The following is a 21,818-nucleotide window of genomic DNA, read 5'->3' as shown; positions in this document are numbered from 1 at the left end:
CTGCAATCACCTCCTTTGTGTTTGTCAGGAGAGCAGAAGCCCCGTGAGGGCAGGGCCGTGGCTGGCTTGTTCCGCCGAGTCTCTCTGCCATGCACAGTAAGCATTTATTGTTACTGAATGAGGCGTGGGGCTGAGACTCATAGCTCTTGGGGTTTGAGTTTCTCAGAACCAGTGAGGCAGAACTTGCACGAATGACCAGTGACTCCCCTCTGGAATTCTCCGCTCCTGTCTTCACCAGCCCCACCCCGTCGAGTTCACGTGAGCACAGGAAACACAGCTCTCCAGGGCTGCCCTCCTCCTCGTTCCCTTAGCCAGCCGAACTGCCTGCAAAATGTCAGTTCATTCCAATCCCATCTTTAAGCTTTTGTTGAACATGGCTGCCACTCAGCTCTTTGAGTCTCCAGGTGCCTGATGTTTTAAGTAGCATCTATAGCCATTTTCCTAATCACAGAAGTAACCCATGCTCGTTGCAGAAATGCACACACACTAATAATACTGAAATCACGCGTAACCCCTCACCCAGGGAAAACCATGGCCTTGTATTCTGGTGTTTGCTCTCTGGGTCCGATAAGGCTGTGGCTAGATAGCGTGAAGTGTAACAAGGTTGGCCACATATCTCGAATAGCAGTAAAGCCTCGGGACAGCCCGTCAAAAGTTCAGAAATAGCAGAAGTAAAACCAACGAATTGCTGAAGAAGTACTTAGTGAAAGTTTATTGCATATACACCAAAAAGACAGTTCGAGAAGCAGGAGCACACACACCAAAACACGGAATGAGGCTGGGGTACGTTGTTATAAAGCAGCTAATGCAGTGGGGAGGCGGGGACTGTGCGTGCTTCACAGCGACTACTTATAAGCTAGGATTTCCTTAAATGATAGGGAATTGGTCAGCGGTTACCTCATATCAATTTTGGAAAACAGTTTAAGTTTTGCTAATGATTTCCAGAGGCGTAAGCAAGAAATGACCCAGGTCAAGTTAGTCTTGTTGCAAAATAAGGTAAATCAAGCTTTGTTTGTGTGACTAAACTGGTTTTGTCTGCTCAGGGAATTTTCAAGGCTGAAAAAATTTTCCATTTGTTTTTGATTTTAACAAACTCTATGATGTGGGTACCATTATTATCCCATTTTCCTGATAGGGAAATTGAAGAGCAGAGAGATTACATGGCTTGCCCAAGGCTTGTGGTGGCCAATGGCCGTCCAGTCACGCCAGCCGAGCCAGCAGGTGCAGGAAGCCAACATGCCCATATTCGCACACATCCACGCTCCCGCCGCACAGAAGGGCGTGGTCTCCCTGTCCCCAAACGAGAAAGGCAAATACGCCGTCCAGGCCCCTGGCTGAGGAAGGTCTTTATGGCCAGTGGTTGAAACCGAGTTGCCCATAAAGGAAGCAGGACCAGATTGTGCCTTTCTGGGTGGGAGTCAAAGCCCAGCCCGAGCACGGCAGCGGGGTCCTGGAACTGGCCCTGGAGCCTGGAAGGGACTGCCCTTTTGTGAAACTGGAGCAAACCACCACACCGAAGGCTCTGGGGAGAAAGGGTCATCCCTGAGCAAGTGGAAGCCTGGGCTCGTGCTGCACGTGGCTGCCCATGTGGTGCAGAAACCCCAAGTGGAGAAACTAACATGAAAAATGGTCCACAGCCGGTGACTTCCATGAGGAGCCAAATCCAAAACTGTCTCACATCCCAGGGCACACTCGTGGCACACGCAGGCGCCTTTAGAAGACAGCTCCTGCTGAAGACAAACTCTCCAAGGTTACCAAGGCCGGGAGGAAACCAGCCACCTGGGACTAGTCAACAGGGGTGGCAGAGGGGCCGAATCTGGAAACTAGAGATGATGCGCCAGTTTAGGAAGGATTTTAAAGATTTAAAAAAATTTTTTTTTTATTTTCCCTTCTTCTCCCCAAAGCCCTCCCATACATAGTTGTATATTCTTAGTCGTGGGTCCTTCTAGTTGTGGCATGTGGGACGCCGCCTCAGCGTGGCTTGATGAGCGGTGCCATGTCCGCACCCAGGATTCGAACTGAAGAAACACTGGGCCGCCTGCAGCGGAGCGCGCGAACTTAACCACTCGGCCACGGGGCCGGCCCCAGGAAGGATTTTAAAATAGGTGTATTGGGGCGGGCCCCGTGGCCAAGTGGTTAAGTTTGCACGCTCTGCTTTGGTGGCCCAGGGTTTCACTGGTTCGGATGCTGGGCACGGACATGGCACCGCTCATCAAGCCGTGCTGAGGTGGCATCCCACATGCCACAACTAGAAGGACCTATGACTAAAAATATACAACTATGTACTCAGGGGCTTTGGGGAGAAAAAGGGAAAATAAAATCTTTTAAAAAAAAAGGTGTATAAAAGTCTTTGAAGACATGACAACTAACTGCAACATATATCCTAGACTAGGTTCTATACTGGCCAAAAATATGCTAGAAAAGACATTATTGGGTCATTTGTTCCATTCTTGCAACTTTTCTCTGAGTTTGAAATCATTTTCAAATAAAAAGTTTTAAAAGTGCTTTGAAGAGAAAGCACATGGAATAGAGTACAAAACAACAGGAAAGACATTATGAAAAATGTGTAGATTTTAAAAGAACCAAATGAAAATTCTAAGTGTGGAAAGTAAAGACAGCAAAATGTTGTTCAGCGTTCTCCTCACTCTGGGTTTGTCTGAGGTTTCCTCCTGTGTCTATCTGTTCTTGGGAGCGGGAGCACAGATGACAGGTGCCCCTCCCAGGGCATCTCGCCAGGTGTACGTGATGTCCTATGTGTTACTAGTGCTGTTAGCCTTGATTTCTTTTGGTTAGTGTCCGCACAGTGTGTCTTTCTCCATCATTTTACGTTTAAGCTATCTATGTCCTTCTATTTGACTGAGTTTCTTGTAGACAACATATAGTTGGTTCTTACTTTTTTATCTAATCTGGCAATCTCTGTTTTTCAGCTGGTGTATTTAGACCATTCATATTTAATGTGATGATTGAAATGGTTGGATTACATTCTACCATCTTTCCAGCTCTTTTCCAAGATCAGGACTAGGGGAAGCAAGATGTCTAGGGTACAAAAGTTTAAAAGGTGTTTACTCTCATGTTCATGCAAGTGCTGAACTCTGTGCTTGCACCACCCTAAAGGCGAGTCCCCCTTACATTTTGTACTTAGGGGCCTTGCTTGCCTCACTGTAGTCCTAGCCTTGCTGTTTTTCATTTGTTCCATCTGTAATTTGTTTCACTTTTCCTCTTTTTCTGCTTCCTGTTGGGTTAATTGAGCATTTTAATGGCTCTATTTATCTCTTCTATTGACTTATTATTTATACCTCTTTTTTAAAAAAACTACTGGTTGCCATAGTGTTTACAGTATACTTATTTAACTAATCAGAGTTTACCTTCAAGTGATATTCTAATGCTCCCATGTGGTGGACTTTTTTTACATGTCGTATAAGCAGTGTAGTCCCAATTCTTCCCTCCCATCCTTTGTGCTATTGCTATTACTGTCCTACAGTTTACTTTTAAATATGCCGTAAACATACAGAGTATTGCTATTTTTTGGCTTTAGTTTGTTGTTACCTTTTAGCACAATTAAAAACTGGGGCATTTTCCATTTTAGTTTGCTTTGAGCTTTCCATTTCCAGCACTCTTCCCTTCTTTGTGTAGACCCACGTTTCAGCCTGATCTGACATTTCTTCTCCCTGAATGAATCTCCTCAGTGTTTTTCATTTCTGCTGTCAACTTTTTAATTCTCGAGAGCTTTTTTGTTTTGTTTGATGACTGTTCCTTTTTTGGAGTGTCCTGTTCTTGTTTCTTGAATGTCTCCTCAAATCCCTCTGAGGATACTAAAGAGCATTTTTTTTAGAAAGTTTTCTTCCCCGGCATCATGTTTCCTCATAGTTACTTTCTTCCATTTGTTTGTTTATTTGTCTCTTTCAGGGGAGAACCGCAGTGGGTGATCCTTGTCTCTCGGTTGATACTTAAGAGCAGGGGACTAGCAAGATGGTCAGAAATTCCAAGCGTCAAGGTGAGGTTGATCTGGCTGGGTATTTTCACTGAAGAAAGCCTGATATTTCTATATCTTCCTCTTTTCTCTTGGCCGGGAGAGGATTCTGCTCGTCTTCTGCCTCGAGGGGAAGGCCTAGCTGCTGCCTTTCTGTGAGCCAGCAATAACTGCAGCAACTGTTTAGAACGTAGACCAACAAAATATTGTTTTCAGGATGGAGTATTCTGTCACTGACATTGTATAGAATTACTGTCACACGGTGATGAAAAGCAGACCAACCTTTAGTCACTTTTACTATTGTCTTTAAATCCCTTTCAAACAATGCAGCCCCTGTTGCAGGCACCTGTGGGGTGGACCACTCCTGCCCTCCCGACCTCAGGTGTCGCTCAGTCACACCTTCCTCCGCATGCTCCCCCCCCCCCCCCCCCCCCCCCCCCCGGGCTGTTCCACTCTTCTCTGGTCAGCTTTGTCTCTTCTGTCACCTCCAAAGCCGGCTCTCTGTGTCAAATTTCCTCTATTTCAAATGCACCTGGTGGTTTGTCTTTTCTGGTTGGATCCTGATCGAGCCTGTATCCCGTCTTGCTGTTGTCGTGGCTGCAGACTCTCGCTCACCGTGGAGCGCTTTGCCATCGGGGACTGTGGGCTCGTGTTCAAGGGCGCCTCTTCTGTGAGAACCTTCTCAGCTTGGATGGGGACTGTGTCCCACAGAATGGTTTTACTTTTGCTTTGGATGAATCCCAGAGTGCTTTCCTGGAGTGGTTTTTTTTCCAACGTCAATTTTTTTTTTTTTTTTTTGAGGAAGATTAGCCCTGAGCTAACTGCTGCCAATCCTCCTCTTTTTGCTGAGGAAGACTGGCCCTGAGCTAACATCCATGCCCATCTTCCTCTACTTTATATGTGGGACGCCTACCACAGCATGGCTTGCCAAGTGGTGCCATGTCCGCACCCGGGATCGGAACAGGCGATCCCCAGGCTGCGGAAGCGGAACATGCGCACTTAAGCGCTACGCCACTGGGCCGGCCCCTCAAGGTCAATTTTTAGTGTAGGGGTTTCTGGACCACATGGATAGGCTGAATTCAAACCCCAAACCCGTGTGAGGGACAGCCTGTGGTCACAGCTCCCGGGCAGAATTTATTTCCTCATCCAGAACCTAGGCTGGGTCGGACCGGCTTCCTTGTCAGCTCCATGAGCCGCAGGCGGACTTTATTTCTATTCTCTCTTCATCCCAGCTCCCTGCTCCACAGACCCAAGGCTTCATCTCCTGTCCACATCTGGGTGTCAAACTCAAACTGAGCCACTGAGCCCACCAGCCCAGCACAGTGCACAGCCCCCGGGGCTGCCGATTCCCTCCAGGGTCAGTCCCACCCTCTTCCTTGGCTCCTGGGGATTTCCCTTGCTATCTAGGGAGCTCAGCTATGAATTTGAGAAGATGCCCCGCATGCTGGGGTGGCCTATCTAGCATTTCTAGGTAGGTGTTTGGACTGAGACCTGCTTCTGGCAAGTTTCAGGGAATGGAAGCCTCACTCACATTGTCTTAAAACTCAGGAGATTTCACATGGAAATCTGCATTTCTGGCTTCCCTTGCTGGGAAAAATTAAAAGGAAGATTCGGCAACCATGATTCCCCGCGGTCCTTGTTGGCCACAAATACGTTCGGCTGTGTTCTGCCGTTCGCCCGGGTCCCCACCACTCCTTTATTGCCTCCCACGGGCCTTCCTGGCCCCTGTGGGTATTTGCATTCATACCGCTGCCCTTTCCCAGGTCCCAAGCCCGCCCTGCTTCCCTCCTCCCGCCCGCCTCCAACTCAGCTACAGCTCTGCTGAAAATCGCCGCCACGACCTTGCTTCCCTGCGGGTCCGCAGCGGCGCGGACGGCGCCAGCGCCGGGGCGCACGGGGAGCCACCTGTTGACGCAGCCGTGGGCGATGCAGGCGGTCAATTATTAACCGGCCGCGGGCCGGCACCAGGAAACCCGAGCCGGCGGCGAAAGCGGAGCGGGGCCCGACGGCGGCGGGAGGCTCCGGGCACAGCGCCCCCGCCCGCAGCCCGCAGCCCGCCGCCGGCTCGCGCCATGGAGGCAGGTAGGCGCGGCGGCCCCGATGCGCGCGGCGCGCCCCCGGCCCGGGCTCCCGGGGGTCCGGGCTCCCGGCTGCGGGCGGAGGGGCGGGCGAGACGGGGACGGCCCGGCCTGGGCTCCGAGGCTCTCTCCGCGGGGTCCCGACCTGGCCCTGCCCTGGGACACCTCTGTCCCCCGCCCCGCCCCAGAACTGGGGGAACCAGGAGGCTGCCGTGGAAAGTTCGGGCAGCTTTGGCCGTGCCCCCCTCGGGCTCTGTGGGCGCCCCCGCGGGAGAGCTGGGGAGGGGCAGCAGGTGTCTGAGCAGCGGCGGTTTGGGGGGCATTTTCCTCTTCCTTCCCCCACGCCCCGTCCTGGCTCTGGTGACTTTGTTCACCCCTCCGGTCGGGCTGAAGTCCTTAGAGCGGGGAGCAGGGGGCGACCCTGGCAGGGGGGACAGAGAAAGGGCCCAGGGAGGGAGATAGAGCCCGGAGGAGACTCCACAGACTGAATCCGGGACCCACAGAGGTGGAGTGGGGTGGGGCGGGGTGGGGGGAGCGAGCTGGAGAGATGGGCAGACAAGGGTGGGGGCGCGGAAAGACTTGCAAGGAACTCCAACGGCCCCCACCGCCACCAGCCACCGGAGGGGGATGGCGGGGGCCGGGGAACGGAGACCTCCCCATCCCTGCCCTCGGGAGTCCCAGGCTGGCGGGAGGAGCCGAGGTGGCAGCGGGACCGGACCACGGGCCGTGCAGTCCTGGCTGGCCCCCCCACGGGAACCTGGGGCGGGCGGGGCGCACCTAGATTTCTGCCGCCAGCTCCCAGGGGATGTCGCGGCGAAGAGGGGCGGGGCCGGGCCTGGCTGTACCCGCCGCCACCACCCCCGACCCCCCGGACGTCCCCAGACCCTGAGCACCGCCCCACCCCACCCCACCTCCCGGCCCCCCTTCCTAGCTGCAAAGTCCCGCGGAGGCTCGGGTGTCGAGAACTCGAGAACCAGAGGCCACAGGCGACAGCCCCGCCAGCAAATTTATTTACTCTGCAGCCTATCTCCGCGCGATCGGGCCAGGTATTTGCCCTGGCGGCCCCGGGAAGCTGCGGTTTTTGTTATGATAACTGGGGCAGGGCCTTCCGTGCCAGCATCCCGGAGGGGCCGGTCTCGGGTGGATCCGCTGGCGGAGGCTCAGGTTACCTGCTGGGAGCCTCGGTTCTCGCATCTCTGAAATGGGGATAATGGAAACAAAAGCTCACCTGAGGATGCCCTGAGGCGCTGTAACAAAGTTCTCAGAACGGAGCCGGTCATTGTTCACGGCTGTTGTTTTTCAGTGATTGTTACTAATATTATCCTCATTTTACAGATCAAGAAAAGGAGGCATGGAGAGTTTAAGTGATGTGCCTGTAAGGTCACACCGCCAGAGTTCACGTGTGGGCAGTGCTGGTCCCATGTAAATGCAGGTGTAATGTCTGTGCCCGAAGAGCCTGGCGCCTGCTAAGTGCTTACTGGTGGTAGCTGCTGTTCATGGCACTGTCATTACCATTTACTGGGACATCATCCACTTGCCAGCCCCACAGGCACCCGAACCCGCTGAAACCATGGTGTTTTCATAGTGTTTGTGTACAAAATTGTATTCCCGAGCCTAGAGCGCTGGCCCGTAACAGGTGCTCCATAAAAATGTGAGGGCTTCATGCTCGGCTGGCTGGGTGCCTTTGTGTAGTCACCTGTTCAGGGGGTGGTTTGGGGCTTTGTGGAGCAGGGGTGCTGGATTTTGGCTGACAGCATCCCAAGTCAGTCAGCCAGTGGCACTGGGGTGCGGGGAAAACCCTCTGGCTCAGACGGCAAACACAGCTTCTCCTATTCCTACACTGTTCTTTCCGTAGTTGTCTTGATTCTTTAACTCAAGCCCTTGGCTTGGTAGATGGGGCTTGGAGCTGCCCCGGAAACCCTGAGAACATCTAACAAGGCCTCTTAGGGGGTTGGGGTCTGGTGGGCGCCCCCTCTGGGATATTTAGACCTCCCCCACCCTCCAATAGATCTGCAAGCCCTAGGCCCCCAATAGGGGTCCTCCTGGAAGAACCCAGCTCTCTGCACCAGACTTTATCATCACAAAACTTTCTGACTTTAAGTGAGGAGCTTATTTCTCATTGGCTTCCATTTCCCCTGCTTCTCGTACATTCCCTCAAACTGGCCTGAACACGCTTCCATTTTCTCCTCTTCTAGTCCCTTCCTGACCTCAGATAACAGCAGCCAGTGTTAGCTGAGCGCTGCTCTTGGTGATCCAGGCACTTTACCTACAGACGCTCATTTAATCCCCACCACCCCGGGAGGTGGCATTGTCCCCTCGGTAAGGATGAGGAAAGCGAGGAAAGCGAGGAGGCCCAGGCGGGTGAAGCAGCCCAGGCAGCCTCGCCCCAGAGCTCCAGCCCCTGACTGTGACATGGAACCCCAGCCCGGATCCAGCCGCCCAGCTCTGCCCTGGGCCCTGAGGGAGGATGTAAAAGAGGTCCCATCTGCCCTATTGCTCAGGACAACTCCCTCCCCTCCTCCCCTGCACATGCTGTGAGGCCCGGTGCCCCTCCTCAGTGCGACCCGCCCGTCTGCTTGTCCACAGCCCTTCCTGCCCTCTGCCTCCATTCTGGCTCAGGCCATTGTCTCTCTTGATTCAGCCCCGGCCTCCTTCCCCCGCTGCTGCCCTCATGCTGGTCACTTCAATGCCCCTGGCACTGGCTGCTGGGGGAGACTTTCTGAATCACTTATCAATTGGCTATTGCCGTGTAACAAAACAACCCCAAACTGGGCAGCTTAGAGCAACAAGCATTTATTATTTCTCCGGACTCTGTAGGTCGGCTGGGTGCTTCTGCTTGTCAGAGCCAGCTCCCTGGGGCGGGGTGGTCTGGGGATTGGCGAGCTGTTGGCTGGGAGCCCCCATTCTCCTTGTGGCTTGTCCAGCAGGCTAGTTTGGCTCCCTCACAATGGTGGCCGAACGCCTCCCAGCAACAAGAGAGAGCAAGCCCCAACGGGCAAGTGCTTTCAGAATTTTATTAGAGAACGTTTTGACTTTACTTGGGGTGTAATTGAAGTACACCAAACTGCCCATATTTAAAATGTGCATTTTGATCAGTTTTGACATATTACACATCTGTCAAGCTATCCCCACCTCAAAACAAACCTCTTTATCACCCCCAAGAGTTTCTTCGTGCCCTTCGTAATCCCTGCCTCCACCCCATCCTCGCCAACCGTTGACTGGCTTTCTGTCCCTCTGGGTTGCATTTTCTAGAATTTCCTCTACACGGAATCGTGTAGCACGCACCGTCTTTCTGGCTGGCTTCTTTTGCTTGGCATCGTGATTTAGAGAGTCGTCTGTGTTCTGTGTAGCAAGAGTTGATTCCTTTTTGCTCATAGTTGCGTCTGTTATCTGTTACTGCAGAACAAATTACTCTAAACATTTAGGCTGAAAACAGCAAACATTTAGGACCCCACAGTTTCTGTGGGTCGGGAGTCGGGTGGGGCTTAGTTGGGGGGCCTGTGGCTTGAGGTTTCTCAGGAGGTTGCAGTGAAGCCATCAGCCAGGATGCGGGCGCCCCGAGTCTCAGCGGAGGCTGATGGGGCTGCTTCCAGACTCGCTCCCCTGCTCCTTGGCAGGTTTCAGTCCCTCGTGCTGTCGGCCGTGGGGTCTCAGTTCCATGCGGGCTCTTAGACCCAGGGTCTCGGTGCCATGCGATGCCACGCGGGCTCTCCACAGGGCCGCTCACAACGCGAGGGCCTGCTTCCTCTCGGAGTTACCAGAGGCAGAGAGAGGACACGGCGAGAAAGGGGCAGGGCGACTGAGAAGAAGCCACAGTCTTTGAAAAACCAAATCTCAGAAGCGACATCCCACGTTTTCTGCCATATTCTCTTCATTAGCAAGTCATGAAGTCCAGGCCCCACTCAGGGGGAGAGGATTTCACAGCAGGAGGCCGGGCTCACTGGGCCCCTGTGGAGCCTGCCTACCGTGGACACATTCCTTCGCGTGGCTGGAGCCCAACCGCTTTCCCCATTCTCCTGTCTGTGGACTTTGGGGCTGTTAGAAACAGAGCTGCTGTAAACATCTGTGTACAAGGCTTGCGTGGTCTTAGGTTTTGATTTCTCTGGGGTAAATGCCTACGAGTGGAATAGCTGCCTCATACGGTAGATATATAACTTTTTAAGAGACTGTCAGGGGCCGCCCCGGTGGCACAGCGGTTAAAGTCGCACGTTCCACTTTGGTGGTCCGAGGTTCGCCGGTTTGGATCCTGGGTGTGGACATGGCACCGCTTGGCACACCATGCTGTGGCAGGCGTCCCACATATAAAGTAGAGGAAGATGGGCACGGATGTTAGCTCAGGGCCAGTCTTCCTCAGCAAAAAGGGGAGGATTGGCAGCAGATGTTAGTTCAGGGCTAACCTTCCTCAAAAAAAAAAAAAAAAGAAAAGAAAAGAAACTGTCAAACTGTTTTCCAAAGCGGTTGTTTTCTTTTACTTTCCCACTAGCAGTGTCTCAGAGTTCCAGTGCGTTTACGTACTTGCCAAACCTTGCGAAGGTCAGGTTGGTTTGTTTTTTAATGTTAGCCAATCTAATGGTGTGTGAGGATATCGCGTGGTTTTAATTGACTTTTCTAATTTTGATGGCATTTCTGATGACTAATAACATTAAGTGTCTTTTTCTGTGCTTATTGGCCATTCAAATAGCTACTTTGGTGAAGTGTTTACAGATATTTTGTCCACTTTCTCCTTGGGGTGTCTGACTTACGACTGGGTCGTAAGAGCTCTCCCACCTTGTCGATACACTCCTTTGTCTGGGACGTGTGTCGTGAATATTTTCCCCCACTCCGTGACTTGCTTTTGTATTTTCTTAGTAGTGTCTTTTGAGGAGGAAAAGTTTCTTATTTTTGAAGTCCAGTTTATGAATTTTGTCTCTCATGGATCATACTTTTGGTGTTATATATAAGAAATCTTTACCTATCTATCCTAAGGACATGAAGATACTCTCCTATGTTTTTTCTAGAAGTTTCATAGTTTTAGATTTGGGTTTGTGAGTTAATTTCTGTATATGTTGAGGAAAGAGTCAATATTCACTTTTTTCCACACAGATAACCAGTCGATCCTATGCTAATTATTAAAAAGACTTTCCCCAGTGAATTGCCTTAGAACCTTTGACAAAAATCAAGTGACCAAATATGCGTGTGTCTATTTCCGTACGGTAATATTTTAATGCTCCATTGATGTGTGTGTCTGTCCTTTCATCAGTAATGAACTGAATGGTTTATCGTAGATTTATAGTAAGTCTTGCAAGCAGGTAGAGTCCTCCAATTTTGTTCTTCTTTTAAAAATTGTTTTGGTTGTTCTAGGTGCTTTGCATTTTCATATAAAAATTTTATAATTAGCCCGTCACTTTCTACATTTTAAAAAAAGCCTGGCGGAATTTTGACTGTGATTACAATGACTCTGTAGATGAAGGTGGGGAGAATTGTTATCTTAACAGTTTGAGTGTTCTAGTCAATGAACATAGTATATCTTTCCATTTATTTAGGACTTCCTTAGTTTCTTTTAGCAATGCTTTGTAATTTTCAGTGCAGATGCTTTGGAATTCATTGGTTAGATTTATTCCTAAGTGTTTTCCAATTATTTTGGTGCTCCTGTGAACGGGATCTTAGATTTAATTTCATTTTCTAATTATTTGCTGCTAGTACATAAGAATACAATTGAGGTTGCTGGCCCCGTGGCCGAGTGGTTAAGTTCGCGCGCTCCGCTGCAGGCGGCCCAGTGTTTCGTTGGTTTGAATCCTGGGCGCGGACATGGCACTGCTCATCAGACCACGCTGAGGCAGCATCCCACATGCCACAACTAGAAGAAACCACAACGAAGAATACACAACTATGTACCGGGGGGCTTTGGGGGAGAAAAAGGAAAAAAATAAAATCTTTAAAAAAAAAAAAAAGAATACAATTGATTCTGTATATTAATCTTGTAAACTGAGACCTTACTAAATCCATTTATTAGTTTTAGGAGTTGTTGTAGATTTCCTAGGATTTTCTACATAACAGTTACATCATCTGCATACCAGGACAGTTTTACTGCTGCTTTTCCAATCTCCATGATTTTTATTTCATCTTTTTGCCCTCTTTCTATGGGTAAGACCACCAGCACAATGGAAAGTAGCAGTGGGAGAGTGGAAACCCTTACCTTGCTTCTGATCTTGGGGAGGAGATGGGAACGGTTCAGTCCTTTACCATTAAGTATGAGATTAGCTGTAGGTTTCTCATAGATGCCCTTTATCAATTTGAGGACATTCTCTACTATTATTAGTTTACTAGAAGTTTTTTTTTTAACCATTAATGGGTGTCGGATTTTGTCAAATGTTTTTTCTACATCCATTGAAATGATAATATGGTTTTTCTTCTTTGTTCTGTTAACATGGTGAATTAAGCTGATATTTGAATGTTGAACCAACCTTGCATAATTTTATTTAATCATGATATAGTTTTTATATATTGCTGGATTTAATTTGCTAATATTTTATTAAGGGTTTTTTTGTGTTTATCTTCATGAGGGAAATTGGTCTGTAATTTTCCTTTTTTGTAAGTTTTTGGGTTTTGGTATGAGGTTTATGCTGGTCTCATCAAATGAGTTGGGCAGTGATCCCGCCTCCTCTATTTTTAAAAAAGTCTGTAATATTGGCATTCTTTTCTTTCTTTTTTTTTTTTATGAGGAAGTTGTGGCATATGGGACGCTACCTCAGCATGGCCTGATGAGCAGTGCCATGTCTGGGACCAGGATTCGAACTGGCGAAACCCTGGGCCACTGAAGCAGAGCACACGAACTTAACCACTCGGCTATGGGGCGTGAGATAATATATGGGTGTTTTGGTAATTTTTTAAATTGTTGTAAAATACGCATAACCTAAAATTTACCATCTTAACCATTTTTCAGTTCAGGGGTACTAAACACATTCACATTGTTGTGCAAGCATCACCACCATCCATCTCCAGAACTCTTTTCTTCCCAAACTGAAACTCTAAACCCATTAAACGATGACTTCCCGTTCCCCCTCCCCTCAGCTCTTGGTAACCACCGTTCTCCTCCGTCTCTATGAGTTTGACTACTCTGAGGACCTCATATCAGTGGAATCATGCAGTGGTTGTCTTTTTGTGACTGGCTTATTTTACTTAGCGTGATGTCCTTAAGGTTCCTCCACGTTGTAGCAGGTGTCAGAATTTCCTTCCTTTTCAAGGCTGGGTAATATTCCATGGTATGGATGGACCACATTTTGCTTATCTATTCGTTGGTCAGTGGACACTTGGGTTGCTTCCGCCTTTTAGCTATTGTGAATAATGCTGCTATGAACATGGGTGTGCACCTATCTCTTAGAGCCCCTGCTTTCAATTCTCTTGGGTATATACCCAGAAGTAGAATTATTGGATCATATGGAAATTATATTTTTAATTTTTTGAGGACCTGCCGTATCTTTTCGACAGTGGCTGCACCATTTTACATTCCCACCGATGGTGCACAAGGGTCCCAGTTTCTCCACATCCTCACCTCTGGGTTTTTCGGCCTAGTCCTTATGACGGGTGTGAGGTGGATGGGTGTTGTTTTAAGCCAGCACATTTAGGGTCATTTGTTATACAGCAATAGAAAGCAAATGCACTCCTTATTCTGGAAGAACATTTTCTTTAGATATCAATTTCCGGGTTGACAATTCTTTTTTTTTTTTTTTAAGATTTTATTTTTTCCCTTTTTCTCCCCAAAGCCCCGCAGTACATAGTTGTATATTCTTCATTATGGGTCCTTCTAGTTGTGGCATGTGGGATGCTGCCTCAGCGTGGTTTGATGAGCAGTGCCATGTCCGCACCCAGGATTCGAACGATCGAAACACTGGGTCGCCTGCAGCAGAGTGCCGGAACCCAACCACTCAGCCACGGGGGCCAGCCCCTGGGTTGAGCATTCTTTTCTTTCAGCTCTTTAAGATGTTGATCCACTGTCTTCTGACCTCCGTCGTCTGTTGAGTAAAGATATCTTGGAGGGCCCGCGTGGAGGGGCCTGCGCATGGGGTACACGGAGGATCAGGGTCCGCAGGGTCATTGTGACTTTCTCCTTAGAGGGGCTCTGTTTTGGGGCTCGGCGGGAGGCGTCCCGCCTGGGTCAGCGGCCTTTTGGGGCTCAGGGCACCTGCCATTTCTTCCCAGGAGCGGACACGAAAGGGAAAGGGGGCGGCGACCCCGAGGACCCCCGGAGCCCCGCGCACCCCGAGCTCCCGCAGCTCCCGCGCCGCCCGCAGCTCCTGGATGAGGATGGAGGGCCCAGCGACGAAGCGGCCGCCGACGGGGAGGACCCCCCGGCCGCCCCGCAGGCCGAGGCCTCGGCAGCTCCCTCCACCCAGGCCCAGGCCGAGGGCGAGGCCAGGCAGGGGCCCAAGGTGGCGGCCGGCGGGGTTCCCAACATCGGCTTCGTGGGCGAGCCGCCGCCCTACGCGCCGCCCGACCCCAAGGCCGTGCACCTGCTCTACCCGCCCTTCCCGCAGGCGCCCGTGCTCTTCCAGCCCGCGCCCGCGCCCCAGGCCCTGTACCCGCCGCCCGCGCCGCTCTACCCCGCCACCGGCCCGCAGCCGCTCTTCGCGCCCTTCCCGGTGGTGAGTAGGCACGGCCCCGCCCCCGCCCCCCAGGTCACCCCGCCCGCCTGGTGCCCGGGATGCCTGCTCCACAACCACCTGCTTCCCATCACCCCCTGCTCACCCCCACCCCCTTCTCGCCCCCCACTTACTGCTCCCCCACTTTCCCCCGACTCACCCCTCCCTCCCTAGGTGGGAGAGTCTGGTGCACAGATGAGAGGTCACCATAACCAACCTGCAGAGGGGGCTTCTGTGCCCAGAGGAGGGAAAGGAAAGGGCTCCCTCAGCCTGGGGAGTGGGCGCCCCGGGAGGCTTTCCCCCTACTCAAAGTGGGGGCCTTTGAGTTGGGTTCTGCGGGATGAATAGGAGAGTGTAGGCAGAGGAGAGAAGGAAGGGTGCTCTGGGCTGAGGGCAGAGCGCAAGCCTGGTGTGCCCTGGGAATGATGGTGGGGTGTTCAGCTAGCGGGGAGGGAGGATGGGAAGGTGGGATCCATGGTGAGGGGCCCCAGGGCCTTTGGGTGGGAGATGACTTGATTACATTTTTAGAAAAGACAAAAGAAAATGAAAAAACCCTGGGCTGCCTGTGGAGGAGCGCTTCGAGGTCCCCCCTGGTGGGGAGCCCAGTGAGGACAGGGAGACACGTGGTGGGTGGACCCTGAGCTGAGCAATCTGCGGCGGGCGGAACTCAGAAGGCTCCCTGGGGCTGAGTGACTGGCTGGGGTGTGGAGGGAGAGAGAAGGGGGCCCGCCACCCCTCGGGCACCTGCAGCCTCAGTGGGTGGGGGTTGGGGGCAGACCCAGTGACCCCTCCATGGTGCTGGCTGGCTGTGTGCTCCCTCTGGGGCTGGGCCTGGCCCCCTCACTGTGCCGTGGTGTCTGTCCCCACAGTACAACAGCCCCGTGGCGGGCGGGCCGGTCCCCGCCGGGGTGGAGCACCGGCCCCCACCCAAGGACTACATCATGGAGTCTGTGCTGGTGACTCTCTTCTGCTGCCTGCTCACCGGGCTCATTGCCATCGTCTACTCCCACGAGGTAGGTGGGCCCGGGCAGGCCCTCGCATGGCCTCCCAGCACGCAGCCCCGGGTGCCCCAGGCGGGGTCTGCATAGCCCCTTCCCAGCTGGGTCTGGTGTTTCCTCCTCAGGAGGGTGGCGGGAACTGGGAACTCAGTGTCCACTTGCCCCCACTGGATGGACGGCTCCTCCCCTCCCCCATCTCTGCCCCCTCTGCAAGATCTGCCCTAGAGAGTTTGGCTAAAACAATTCACATGGAAGGTGTGAATGACTGACAAGGCCCAAGGAACTGCCCCCAGTGGGGCTTGTGTTAAGCGGGGTGCAGACTGCCATCCATCCGTCACTCGTTTCTTCTACTGCCCACCTCCAGCTGTCCATCCATCTAGCTGCCGGTCTATTTACCCACTCACCCACCGCTTTCTTCCCCCACCGTTCCACCTACCGTCTCTCTAGTCTCTCTCCATCTGTCCGTCCATCCACCCGCCCCTCTATTCACCCATCAGCCCACTCATCTGTGTACTCACCTATCCCCCATCCCTACCCGTCCATCCCCCCACTGCCTCGAGAATGTCCAGCCTCCTCCTGCCCGCCGATGTGACTGACCATTTGCAGGCACGGGGTTAGGCCCTGGGCGCTCAGAGATGCCAGTGTGAAGACCTTCTAACAGACAAGTAGGCAGGCTTCTGGGGGCTTCTGCTCCAGGCTGAATTGACCACAGCCCTGACTCCCGCCGCTGGTCAAGCTCCCCAGTCATAAGCAAGCCAGGACTGTGGGGAGAAGGGAGCTCTCAGGACAGCTCAGAAGTGGGACTCAGGAGGCCGCTGCCTGCCTGTGAATTCTGGCTCCACCACCAGCTGTGTGGCCCTGAGCAGTCACTTAACCTCTCTGAGCCTTTGTTTCCTCATCTGCAAAGTGGGGGAAACAATGACAACAAACTCAGGATTGCCGTGAGGATTATAGGAGATGAGGCCGAGGGTGTCATCTGTGCCAGGCCGTGGCAAGTGCCTAAGAGCTGGCAGCCCTCACTCCATTCCTCCTGTTCCTTTCTGAGCTGTGGCCGGGGGACGTCCCCGAACCCCTCAGGGTGTCAATCTTCCAGTCTGTGCTCTGCGGCCGGGCCTTGGTGATGTTGAGGGGGGGCTGTGTGTCTGCTCACCGCCTGCCCCCCGCCCGTCTCGTTGCAGACTCGCGCGGCCCTGAGCAGGGGCGACCTGGCGCAGGCGGAGGAGGCCTCACGCAAGGCTCGCTCGCTCGTGCTCTTCAGCCTGCTCTTCGGGGTCTTTGTGTCCACCAGCTGGGTCATCTACGTGGTGGTGGCACTCTACCTCCCCTGAGGGCTGGGGGCTCCTCCAGGGACGCCTGACCCAGCCAGACGCTTCCTGCGGACTTTGATCCCTGCCGGTGGCCCTCTGTCAACTGTAGAAGGGACCCGGGGCCAGAAGAAGGTGGGCTTTGCAGCTGGAGGCGCCGGACGAGGGAGTCAGTGAGGAGCGAAACGCTTGGAGAGTGAGAGGTGGCCTCATGTTCTAGGACACTCTGCTGGTCCAGAATTAGGATCTCAAACGCTCAAATGCATGACAGCCACAAAGTAGGAGGAGGAAACCATCTTCTGGGGATCGACAGATGCCAAAAGGTGTTTGGCGGAGTCCAGCAGCCACAGCTGTGCTTACTAAACACTTAAGTAAAATCAGAATAGAAAGAAATCATTTCGACCAGTGCTCCTCCAACTGTAAGGGATATGAAAGAGCTGGGAGATCCTGTGAAAATGCAGATTCTGATTCAGTGAGTCGGACCCGAGATGCTGCGTTGCTAATGAGCTCCCAAGTGATGCTGAAGCTGGTCCATGAACCAACAGCAAATGGCACATTAAGCAGGAAATGACTCAAACCATTAAGAACCATTATAACCAGGACCAAGCCATGTGACGCTCCCTAGCGTCTCTGTGATTCAGCATTGTTTCAACGGTCTAGCTAATGTAAAAAACAAGGTGGTATTTGTAGCATAAAAACTAGAAGAGACAAAATGATTCTCCAGCTAGAATATCCAAGAGTCAGTGACAAAATCAGAATAAGAGAACTCAATAAAAGTTGTTGGATAGGAAATACACAATAGTCAATGAGACTAATCAATTAAAAATGGAAAAAAATTAAAAATTCCACTCATAATACTGATAAAAACAGTAAAATCTAGGAATAAATTTAATGAGAAAGATCTGGATCCAAATGAAGAAAACAATTTTTTTAAATTACCAAAAGAAAAAAAAATCTGAACAAAATATCTGGATAAGAAAATGTAATATTGGGGCTGGCCCGGTGGTGCAGCGATTAAGTTCACACGTTCTGCTTCTCAGTGGCCCAGGGTTTGCCGGTTCGGATCCCAGGTGCGGACATGGCACCGCTTGGCACGCCATGCTGTGGTAGGTGTCCCACATATAAAGTAGAGGAAGATGGGCATGGATGTTAGCTCAGGGCCAGTCTTCCTTAGCAAAAAGAGGAGGATTGACAGTAGTTAGCTCAGGGCTAGTCTTCCTCAAAACAAAAAAGAAAGAAAATGTAACGTCATAAAAATATCTAGCTTTGTCAAAGAGATTTAATGAAATTCCAACAAGAAAACCAAGCTTTACAAAGTATGACAAAAATGTTTTAAAAAATTAATATGGAAGGAAAATGTGAGAAAATTGTTAATAATTTTTAAAAGTTTAATGAGGGGAGACTTTCATCACCAGATATTAAAACTTACCATAAAGCTACAATAATCAAGACAGCATGGCTTTGCCACAGCCAGAGATCGGTGAAAAATTATTAATAAAGTCCAGAAAACATTCTGCGTATGTATGGGAAGTTAACATCTGATCAAAATGGCATTTTAAATGAGTGAGTCCAGGAGGGCTCATAATAAGCAGAGCTGGCTATCTGGTTGGGAAAATAATTACTCTCCTATTGTATGCAAAGATAACTTCCAGGTTAAAGAGCTCAGGATAGAGTGAAGCTGAACTATTACTAGAAGGGATCGTAGGGGGATAGTTGTACGGCTTCAGGGTGTGGTGGCAACACGGAAAGGGGGCCTTCTAAAATCTGGAAAACCAGAGAGGGAAAGACTGATAGGTTTGAGTTCTGTATTTCAGGAAAGTACAGACTTAAACGTGAGATGACCTTCACTTATCAGACTGGGAAAAAACTAGAAAGACTGAATACCTCCCGACTGGGGGAAGGACTGAACAGAGACGTGCTCATTTACGACTGGTGGGTGGGTGTTGCCGCAATCTTTGTGGAAAGTAGATGGATGGTATCCGTGAATAATACGCGTACCATATATGTATATGCATGTGGTGCAAGGAACAGACTCCAGAGGGATGTGTTCCAAACTGCTGATGGTGGCTGTCCCCGGGGAGAGGATGGGCCCGGAGGGTTTGTGTGATACATTGCTGAATTTTAAAATAAAGATGTATTTATGCATTGTGTCATTAAAAAATAACTGAAGAAAATGTGCATGCCTTTTGACCCAGCTCTTGCAGTGTCAGGATTCACAGCAGTAAGAAGCCAGTCTGTTCTTCTGAAGCTTCCAGGCCTGTGTGGGAGACAGACATTTATCAGACGGTGCGCCTACCAACTGTGCTGAAGCGCCGTGAAGGAGACGTGGCCGGGGCAAATCTACAGTGTCCGAGCTGAGAAAAAGCTCAGGTTAAGTTAGGGCGCCTCCCGATGTCAGAGATGTCAGAATGTGTGTGTCTCAGAATCACGCTCGTGTGGCACGGAGGTTCCACCTGCGAGAGCGGTGGAGAAGGGATTTCCTGAGGAAGCTGTGAATATGTTAACATTAAGATCCAGTGAGATGCTGCATTCGAAAGCGTTCGTGTCATTTTGCATCCCCACCCGCCATGGATGGGAGTTCCAGTTGCTGCACAAACTCATCCGTCTTTTAAGTTTTAGCGCTTCTGGAAGTTAAAACTGTGGTGGTGTTTCCGTGTGGCTTTACTTTGTATTTCTATGATGACTGATGACGTGCGGCCTTTTGTCATCTGCGTATCAGCTGTTTGGGTACCTCTTTTTCTCATGTGCCTGTCAAGCCGTGTGCCCATATTGATGCTGGGTTGTCTTTTCCTTATCAATTTAGAGGAGTTCTTTATGTATGCTAGATGGGAGTCTTGTGGTAGATACAGGTATTGCAAATACCTTCCCCACTTTTTAGCTTCCCTTTTCACTCTCAATGGTGTCATCTGATGAAAAGTTCTCTCTCTCTCTCCCCTTTTTTTTTTTTTTGAGGAAGATTAGCCCTGAGCTAACATCCATCACCAATCTTCTTTTTGCTGAGGAAGACTGGCCCTGAGCTAACATCCATGCCCATCTTCCTTTATTTTATATGTGGGACGCCTACCACCGCATGGCTTGATGTGCTGTAGCTCTGTGCCTGGGATCCAAGCCAGCAAACCCCGGGCCGCCAGAGCAGAATGTGCAAACTTAACCACTGTGCCACTGGGCTGGCCCCAAGAAGCTCTCAGTTTTAATATATTCAAACTTATCCTTTCCTTTATGGGTAATGCTTTTTGTGACTTAAAAACTTCTCTACTGCTAGGTCATGAAGATATTCTCTTGTACTGTCGTCTAGATCTAGAAGCTTTCCTGGTTTATTTTTCCATTCGGATCTGCCACCCACCTGGAGTAGACTCCAGAGGTCCACATGTCTATTCTTGTGTCACTATCATGCTTCGCTATCCTACTTCATTACCAGGACTTGGTAGTAAGTCCTGAGATTGGGTACGTCAAATCCTCCCACCATCTTTAAGGGTCTTGGCCATTTAAAATCATGTGTATTCATAATAAATTTCAGAATTTGTTAATTTTCACCAAAATGTTGTGATTTTGACTGTGATTGCTGTAAATCTATGGATTAATTTGGGGATAACTGACATCTTTACAGTGTTGAGTTTTCCAACAAACGTGGTGAATTTCCTTGTTTGTTTAGCGTGTCTTTTAAAAAGTTTCCCTTGATTTTTTGGTGCAGAAATATTGCATGTTTTGTTAGTATCCCTGGGTTTCTTATTTTTTTGATGTTATTATAAATATGATCTTTTTTCTTTTTCTTTTTTTGTTACTTGCTAGTATACAGAAATACAATTGATTCTTTTTTTGAGGAAGATTAGCCCTGAGCTAACTGCCGCCAATCCTCCTCTTTTTGCTGAGGAAGACTGGCCTTGAGCTAACATCCGTGCCCATCTTCCTCTACTTTATATGTGGGACGCCTACCACAGCATGGCTTGCCAAGTGGTGCCACGTCTGCACGCGGGATCTGAACCGGCGAACCCTGGGCCGCCGAGAAGCAGGGCGTGTGCACTTAACCGCTGTGCCACTGGGCCGGCCCCTGCAATTGATTTTTGATTCTTGACTTTGTAGCCAGCAACCTTTCTAAATTCATTTACATTTTGGTAATTTATCTGCAGATTCTGTTGAATTTTCGTTTACACAGTATACGGTATGTATATCATGAGTTTTCATCTTCCCTTCCCGTCCTTGCACCTTCTGGGTCTTTTCCTCACCTTCCTGCACCTGCTGGGCCCCCCCGGCCCAGTGCAGACAGAAGTGCTGACTGTGGGCAACCTTATCTTTCTCCCAGTCTCCAAAGGAAGACTTTCAACATTCTGCTTTTAAAATATATATATATATCCTCTCTCAGAATCAGGAAGCAGGCTTCTATTCCTAGCTGGCTAAGAATTTTCTTTTAATCATGCATGCATATTGAATTTTATTAAATTACTTTCACATATCTACTGAGAAAATTATCTGATGTATTCTGTTAACGTGGTGACTGAGTGTTGATTTTCAAATGTTTAAAGCAATCTTTCTGTCCTGGAATAAGGCCATTTTGATCACGATGTATTAGCCTCTTTATCTGTTGCTACGTCCAGGTAATATTTTGGGTAGGATTTTTGCATCTGCGTTTATGAGTGAAGGTGGGCTGTAGTTTTCATTCTTGTTGTGGTTTGGGAACCGGGGTTGTGTGGCCCCATGGCAGAGGTTGGGAAGTGCTTCGCATTTTCTGTTTTTGGAAGTGTGTGAGGTTAGAGTTATTTCTTACATGTTCCTGAGAGAGGCGTGTTAGAACTTCCCGGGTCACGGATTTGTCCCTTTCTCCTCGGAGTTCGGTTGGCCTTTCCTGTGGATGC

General features: G+C 50.3%; 1 protein-coding gene across 1 annotated transcript; it reads left to right on the top strand.

The window, feature by feature from the left end:
- The first annotated feature begins 5,589 nt into the window (after positions 1-5,589).
- On the top strand, positions 5,590-18,871 carry PRRT1B (proline rich transmembrane protein 1B). The gene is made up of 4 exons (XM_044779576.2): positions 5,590-6,052; positions 14,227-14,669; positions 15,536-15,679; positions 16,843-18,871. The coding sequence occupies exons 1-4, from the start codon at positions 5,590-5,592 to the stop codon at positions 16,990-16,992; spliced, it is 1,200 nt and encodes a 399-aa protein (XP_044635511.2). The 3' UTR covers positions 16,993-18,871.
- Positions 18,872-21,818: the final 2,947 nt, after the last annotated feature.

Source organism: Equus asinus, chromosome 10, assembly GCF_041296235.1.
Source record: "Equus asinus isolate D_3611 breed Donkey chromosome 10, EquAss-T2T_v2, whole genome shotgun sequence".
In the NCBI taxonomy this organism is placed as follows: Eukaryota; Metazoa; Chordata; class Mammalia; order Perissodactyla; family Equidae; genus Equus; species Equus asinus.
This window is presented reverse-complemented; position numbering and strand designations above follow the sequence as displayed.

Bases quoted from the DNA above. Each gene is read 5' to 3' on its own strand.
- PRRT1B (XM_044779576.2), top strand. From the start codon at position 5,590: ATGATTCCCCGCGGTCCTTGTTGGCCACAAATACGTTCGGCTGTGTTC. The intron at 6,053-14,226 runs GTAGGCGCGGCG...ATTTCTTCCCAG, and splicing joins GGCTCGCGCCATGGAGGCAG to GAGCGGACACGAAAGGGAAA. The intron at 15,680-16,842 runs GTAGGTGGGCCC...GTCTCGTTGCAG, and splicing joins CCATCGTCTACTCCCACGAG to ACTCGCGCGGCCCTGAGCAG.